This window comes from Lactuca saligna, chromosome 4 (genome assembly GCF_052625555.1).
Source record: "Lactuca saligna cultivar CGN05327 chromosome 4, ASM5262555v1, whole genome shotgun sequence".
Classification (NCBI taxonomy): domain Eukaryota; kingdom Viridiplantae; phylum Streptophyta; class Magnoliopsida; order Asterales; family Asteraceae; genus Lactuca; species Lactuca saligna.
Window position 1 is genome coordinate 20064673 of NC_136420.1, and position 8280 is coordinate 20072952.

Genomic DNA, 8280 nt, shown 5'->3' on the forward strand with positions numbered 1-8280 from the left:
AGATGGTCTTCCATATTAAAGTAAAGGTGAAATTGTCTTCCTTTCCTTAGGTAGTAGTGGAACTGGACATAATCTTTCTTCAACTCTTCCACCACCTCCTCCTGTGACTCTCTCAACATCACATTTTCCTAACGTTGGAAGATATACAACTAATCAAGCCCTATTGTCATGAAAAGACAAAGATGAAATTCTATGTGTGCACATGTTCTAAAAATGAAATCGTATATTGACAAACTTAGAAGAATGGGCATCAAATTTCTGAAGGAGCAATCCAATGATTTGGTTATTATCTTTCTTCCTAAGTCATATCGTCAGTTTGTTGAAAACTTTCATATGAGGAATCTTGATGTGACCTTAACTGATCTGACCGAGATGTTCATAATTATAGAAGCAGAAATGATTAAGAGTACAACTAAAATTGAAATGCGTGAAGGAACTAATCCCAAGAATTCATTAGACACTGAAAATGGTAAACAAGAAAAGGTTTCACTTCCAAATAGAAAGGGATCAGCCAAGGTTAAATAGTTTGATCGTATGGTAAAGAGAAAGCCTTGTTCTGAGACCATTCCATATGTTAACCTCATTGCATCCATTTGATTTTATTTTCAGGTGAAGGGACATTGGAAACGAAGCTGTCCAAAATACCTGGAAGATCTTAGAGATAGTAAAGTCAACTCGTGTGACTCTACTTCAGGTACATCCATTATCTAACTCCATTGTTTAATAATTCCTTATTCATAGAGTCATAGCAACATAGGAGAGTTTGAGGAATTTTAGTATCGAAGGGTTGTAGACGGTTAGTATCCAGGGGTGTTGGTGATCAGAAGTTAGGATATAGGATCTATGTTCTAGGGCTAGTAGCTGTGAATCGGAGATGCATAAGTATTCAGCTGAGATTCGGGTTTCTTTTGAAGTTTGGTTGCACCATGATGGAGGGGTTGTTCTGTAGCGGTTGTTCACTCATGGTTTAATCGAGCCATATAAAAGGATGATAATACCCAGTAGGGGCGGATATGTTGTGCTGGTTTCACCGTCAGTAGGTAGTAGCTAGTGTCCCAAGTGGGGGAGAATTGGAAATTCTCAGATGATGCAGCGGTCATTAAAGGTTCTGTTAGCTGTCGGGGTTAGACAGTACTTGAAGAGACCTTAAGATCAATCGATATATCAAACAAAGACAATGAGAAAGAACAAGAGAAATTCACGAAGAAAACTTTCACTAAGAAAGATAATCTCACAAAGAGATTATCGTGTGCACAAAGCGACAATTAGGGTTTGTGAAAAGACGACCTCTTTACAAACCCGTACAAAAGACTATATAGAACAATTATAGACAATCCCTACAAATCAGGGATATTACAGCTAACTTATACATGATAACTATGGAAACAAGATAAATACTGAATCTGTTACATCAAATACATATACATTGAGTAAACTAAGCTAATATAGACACAGCGGAAATATGTTAGAGCTGACGCTGAAACACGTGCTGACGCTGAGTTTATTTTAAACATAATCATATTTCAAGGTTCGACCTTACAATCTCCCCCAATATGATGATGTTCAAAATAAACTAAATAAATACACCTCTTGAGAGAAATTCTTCATACTCAGCTTCAGCTTCAATTTTAACTGGCCAGTAAGGACTGTCCAGCAACTCTTGTCTTCTGTTCAGCAGCTCCATAGCAATAAGGATGTGAAATTCTCCAGATAGATCTTGATGACTCATGCACATTTGCCTTAAGCCAACAAGGTGAGTGATTGGAGCCTTTGGGATCTCAGTGGTTCTTTGAAAGCACATCCTCCTGTTTTTATCTAGATAGAACATTCCGTGCTCAGGAGCTGAGATGAATTGATGCTGAACCGGATCAACATTCAGAGGAAGTGAGTTGTTAATTGCACCAGCACCAAAGTCTAGAACCAACACATCTTCGCCATCGACATGAAACTTGGTTCTTCGAGATTTATGAGCTGACAACCTTTGACCTTGATGCTGAGATCGTTCCTTAGGAACAAGATTCAAACGCTGAACTTTCTTAATCAGCAAGTGAAGAGCACAAGTCAGTTCAGAAGAATGAGCTGAGGTTTGCTTGGATGCAAGATTAAGCAGTTCCATCCATTCCGAATACCCATACCTGATCAGCTCATCTCTCTTAACAACTTTAGTATAAGAGTGCTGAGGACCTTGACGAGTGATCAGCAATGTAAGAACTTTCTTGTTTCGAGGCTTAGAAGCTTTGACTTTGATGATCTTATCTCCACACATCTGCCGGTTGAGAACATCTTCAAATCTCTTTCGATCAATCCGGTCAAGAACACTGTCAGTCTTGGGCTTGCTAGAACTAGGAGGAGGTTGAGAAGACTGAGCCCTAGACTGAAATTCAAGAAACTTTTGCATTTGAGCTTCAAAAGATCCCTTGGCCTGAAGTTCGTGCTGAATGAGAGATTCATCAGCTTGAGCAATGTTCTTTAGAAGCTGAGCTTGATTTGCTTCATCAAGAATTTGCTTAACTTGATCAGGGGACATGTTCCATTCAGTGGCAAGATTTGAAATACTGACGATGGACTTTGGTCTCTTCACAGTTGAAGAAGTATCAGTTTGAGAATGATCCAAGTCAGTATCTTCTACTTTCCGCTTTCGAGACAATGGATGAGATTCTTCACTGGCAATGTCCGAATCTTCTCCTTGGACTGGAATGATTGAATCAGCAATAGGATCAGCAAGTATCGGAATAGATTCTTCAAGATCATCTAAGCTTTCTTGCTGATCTGGAATGAGAGGATCAATAAAGTTCATGTCAAAAATTTGACATTCATCATCAGGTTCATCACGCTCTTCGTCATCATCACTATCTTCAAATAATTTCTCAGTGGCTGCTGGACTACTACGCCCCGCAGAATCAGATTCGTGTTCATCATTATGCTCACTATCATCAGATAACCTTTCAGTAGCTGCTGGACTATCATGTCTCGCAGGATCAGCTTCTTCAACGGGGTTGAGTGAGTCATGCTGAAGAATACTGTTGTCACCAGTTGCTGTGTCTTTTTCATTTTGATCTTCATCAGCATGAGCATTTTGATCGCTATCAGCATGATCATCAGCGTGATCATCAGTATCTCCCCCTTTTTGAACATCATTGGATATGGGACAGGAAGCAGGAGTAAGTAAAAGAACCTCCTTGATTTGCTGAACATCAGCCTCAATATTAAGCAGACGCTGACTCATGTCCCGAGTCAGTGACATCAGTTCAGAGAATGTGGAAGCAGGAATTTGAATCATGGATGTTCCTGGAGCAACTGGAAAGCTGGATTGCATCCTTGGAGAGAAGTGGCGAGCTGCTGGGGATGAATGCTCCTCCGGAGAGAGAGGCATCCCTTGAGAAGAATGCTCCCCCTGAGACTGATGATCCCCCTGAGATGGTTGCTCCCCTTGAGACATGAGATCCTGTGGAGCTGAGGAGGCAGGACCAGTGACAGGGGTAAGGTGAGGAGAAGGTGGAGGAGAGGAATGACCGCCATCATAACGATCCACTTCTTGATCAGCATGATCCACATGATCACCATCAGCACCTCCGTCATCAGTATCAGCTGAGAGAGAAGGCATAGTGTATGGATGAGCAATCCATTCTCTCATCCTATCTGAGATCCCAATGTCTGAATCTAAAGGATCATCCTGATACATGCGAACGGACATGCGAGGGCATTGGATTGGATTCCCAGAGTGAGAAAAATAATCAGCAGCGAAGAATTTGTCGAACACCAGGGCAATCCAGCGAGGAAAGGGAACATGATCATCACGCACATTTGCACGTAGAAGTTGAACAAGCTGATCAAAGAATAGTGCCCCATAATCCAGTCTTTTGTTGAGAAGAAGAGAGCAGACGACTTGTTGCTCATAATTACTCAATTGATCACCACTCCGAGACTTGTGACCCACACACTTGCACAAGGCACCAGTGAAAAACTTCCATCCTGCGGTCATGCACTGACGCAAAATAAGGGCTGATCGAGTACCATCCTTTGAATGATCATAGCCCAGTTGATCAAACATGCGTTTACATCTTTCAATAGTTGGAGGTTCAGAAAAAGGTTCGAACAGAGGTAATCGTAAAGCAGCGCTGAGAAGCTCTGCAGTGATAAAGACGGAGTGTCTGCCACGGCCAATTGTTCCGGTGATGGCATTGTTTTCTTCATTAACTGTTGCAGTATAGTAAAACTCACATACTTGTTCAGGGAAGAACTCGGATGGTACGTCACTGATTGCGTATCGGAGGCGGCAAGAAGTCAAGAAATTGACGAAATCATCGAGTCCAAGACCTCGATGAATCTCTGGAATGTCAGGGTTGAATACTACATTGGTGGCCTTGATGTGAATTGGAAGTGGAGGAGAGTTTGGGGCAGGAGTGACTCTTCGAGATGTTGATGAGTAGGTGAACAGAGATGCCGCCATTGGAGAGTATTTGAGAAATCTAGGGTTTTGGGAGAAAGGTTTGGGGAGGAAAAATTAAACCAAGGGGTAAAGTGAGTTAAGTATGGAATGAAGAGGGGTTTCCTTTTATGTGTTTTATTCGAAAAAGGTAATAATTATCTTTTCGAAAAAAATCGGCGCAGCGTAACAATCTGTTAGAATAGAAAATAGCCGTTGGAGAAAAGAGCCGTTGACTGAAGGTGTTGCGTCAATCAGAGGTTGCGGAAGCGCTGAGTTCATAGTCACAAAGGTTATGTGCTGAGAAATTCTCCATCAATTCAAGGTACAACTTGCATTAACTGGGCTAGCAAGCAGATTGGTGCGTGTGATAGATACTAGTTACATTATCTAACCATCGGCACAGATTGTTGTGAGTTCATCAATAAGTGGTTTATCTTACTGAATAATTAGACACTGAATAAGAAGGGGGTAGAGAATGGATTGTTGCGTGTGATAGACCGTGGTGTTTTGGTCTAACCATCGGCAAAGATCTGTAAACTCTCATCAGTGTGTGTTTTGGCACACTGAATCACAGAATCAGTGTAAGATTGGTGAGAAGAGGTAGTTGCATGTGATAAATCTTGGTATTTTGATCTAACCATCGGCAAAGATTTTAGACCCTCATCAGCGTGTGTTTTTGGCACGCTGAATCACAGAATCAGTGTAAGATTGGTGAGAAGAGGGTAGTTGCGTGTGATAAATCTTGGTATTTTGATTTAACCATCGGCAAAGAGTTTCAAGTCGTTATCAGTGTATGGTTTAATACAGTGAATCATACAACTTTTGTTTAGAAGATTTGAAGAAGAGATCAAGATAAGAAATCAAACCAAGGTGCTCAGTATCAAATATCATCAGAACGTCATCATCAGCACAATGTACATCCGCTTATAAGACAATTGCAAACATTAGCACAATTAAATGTTAAATTTAATTATAAGGAAATCATTCCCAGTTCTCTGATAATATAAGCAGTTGATTGAGAATCCAGTGCCTTTGTGAAGATATCAGCTAGTTGCTCCGAAGTCTTGACATGTTCAAGAACAACTTTTCCTTTTTCAACATTATCTCTGATGAAATGATGTCGGATTTCAATATGCTTTGTCTTGGAGTGCTGAATAGGATTTTGTGTGATCTGAATGGCACTGGTGTTGTCAAAATATATGGGAGTCTTTGAGAACTTGAATCCATAGTCGAGAAGCTGATTTTGAATCCATAAGAGCTGAGCACAACATCTTCCGGCGGCAACATACTCAGCTTCTGCAGTTGAGATGGCTACTGATGTTTGTTTCTTGCTGGACCAACTGATGAGACGATTTCCGAGGAAATGACATCCACCAGATGTACTCTTTTTGTCTAAATTGCATCCAGCATAATCTGAGTCAGTGTAACCATAAAGTTCAAATGCTGAGTCACGAGGATACCATAAAGCAAGGTTTTGAGTTCCCTTTAAGTATCGAAAGATACGTTTAACAGCCATGAGGTGAGATTCCTTTGGATTAGCTTGGAATCGAGCACAGAGAATGGTGCCAAACATAATATCAGGACGACTTGCTGTGAGATATAGGAGAGATCCAATCATTCCTCGATACAGAGAGTGATTGACATCAGTTCCAGCTGGATCAGCGTGTATCTTATCAGTCTTGGACACTAGAGTAGAGGCTGGTTTGCAGTCACTGAGAGAATATTTAACAAGCAGGTCAGATATATATTTACTTTGACAAATGGAAATACCTGTCTTTTGTTGCTGAACTTCAAGACCTAAGAAAAAGGTCATCTTCCCCATCATGCTCATTTCGAACCTTTGAGACATGATCTCTGCAAATTCCTTGCTTAGTGTCTCATTTGGAGAGCCGAAAATGATGTCGTCGACATAAATTTGAACAAGAACCATGTCTGATCCTTTGTTTTTGATGAAGAGAGTATTGTCGATTGCTCCTCGTCTATATCCATTCTCAAGCAGATATGATGTCAGCATCTCATACCAGGCCCTGGGAGCTTGTTTCAGCCCATAGACCGCTTTGTCTAACCGATACACGTAATCAGGATGATCTTTGTCCACAAAGCCTGGGGGCTGATTTAGGAATACTTCTTCTTCTAACACACCATGTAGAAATGCTGTTTTCACATCCATCTGATAGACAATGAAGTTCATGTAAGATGCATATGCAAGAAACAGTCTGATAGCTTCAATGCGAGCAACTGGAGCAAAAGTTTCCCCGTAGTCGATGGATTCAATTTGAGTAAACCCTTGAGCTACAAGCCTTGCCTTTTTGCGAGTGATGATTCCATCTTTATCAACCTTGTTACGATAGACCCAACGAGTTCCAGTTATAGTTTTCCCGGATGGTCTTGGAACAAGAGTCCAAACTTTGTGCCTTTCAAACTCATTCAGTTCTTCTTGCATGGCTTTGATCCAATCAGCATCTTGAAGAGCTGCGTGTATTTTATCAGGTAAGATCATTGAAACAAAGTTAACATACATGCAAAAGTTATTAAGTGCACTAGATCTGGTTCGGACACCATCATGAATATTCCCTATAATTTGATCAACAGGATGATCTCGATGTTCAATAACTGATGCTGATTCAGGAGATATAGATGCTGACACATTATCAGTTTCAGGAGAATCTTCAGCTTCAAAGGTTTCATCAGCACTTAATGAATTGTCAGTGCCTGCAATATCTTGAGTCAAGGAGCATGGAAATGGAATGATAGGATCAGAGGAATCAGTCTTATCTTCTGTAGAAGATACTTCATCGAAGGGACAAGAAAGAAGTTCTTGAAAGATAGAAGGAGAATGAGAGACCTTTTCATCAGTGTATGATTCCTCATCAAACTTAACATGAATGGATTCTTCAATGCATTGCCTATTCACATGAAAAACACGAAAAGCTTTCGAAATAGAAGAGTACCCAACAAAAATACCTTTATCAGCCTTAGGTTCGAATTTGGACCTTGGGTCACGCTGATTGAGAATGTAACAAATACATCCGAACACATGAAAAAAGGATACATCTGGTTTTTGACCTTTCAGCATTTCATATGGAGTCTTTTTGTGAACCCTGTGAATTAAAGATCGATTCTGAGTGAAACACGCTGTATTGACAGCTTCAGCCCAAAAGGACATAGGAAGACCAGCATGTATCATTAAGGTTCTTCCTGCCTCAATCAGTGTTCTATTCCTTTGTTCAGCAACACCATTTTGCTGAGGAGTACGAGGAGCTGAGAAGTTTTGCCCAATACCTTTGATGTCACAGAATTCTTCTAGAGTTGAGTTGCGGAACTCAATGCCATGATCACTTCTTAGTTGCTTAACTTTAAGACCTGTCAGTGTCTCATTTTTACGAATTAGTGAGATGATCTCTTGTGTAGCATGATTTTTCTTCTTCAAGAAGGTTACCCAAGTAAATCGAGTGAACTCATCAACAACCACCAGAGTATACTTATTTCCACCTAGAGAACGAACAGGAATAGGTCCGAACAGGTCCATGTGAAGTAGATAAAGAGGAACTGATATACTAGAGCACGACTTGGGTTTGAAAGAGGACTTGGTTTGTTTTCCTTGTTCACAAGCTGAGCACATCTTGTCCTTTATAATGCTGAATTTTGGAAGCCCTCTAACTAGGTCTTGATTGGATATCTTGGATAGATTCTTGAAATTCAGATGAGAGAACCTTTTGTGCCAAATCCAACTAAGATTCGTCTGAGACTTTGTAAAGAAACATTGCATCAGTGTCTTGTCACTCGAGAACATGTCAAGAACATAAATATCATCTTTTCTACTAGCTGAGAGAACGATGTTCTTGTCAGTG

At 40.6% G+C, this 8280-nt stretch overlaps 1 protein-coding gene across 1 annotated transcript; it reads left to right on the plus strand.

Annotated features, from left to right (window-relative positions):
- Positions 1-213: 213 nt before the first annotated feature.
- Positions 214-711, plus strand: LOC145039348 (uncharacterized). Its single transcript, XM_078987416.1, has 2 exons — positions 214-516; positions 610-711. Exons 1-2 carry the CDS (start codon positions 214-216, stop codon positions 709-711), a joined length of 405 nt encoding a protein of 134 aa, XP_078843542.1.
- The last annotated feature ends 7569 nt before the right edge of the window (positions 712-8280 follow it).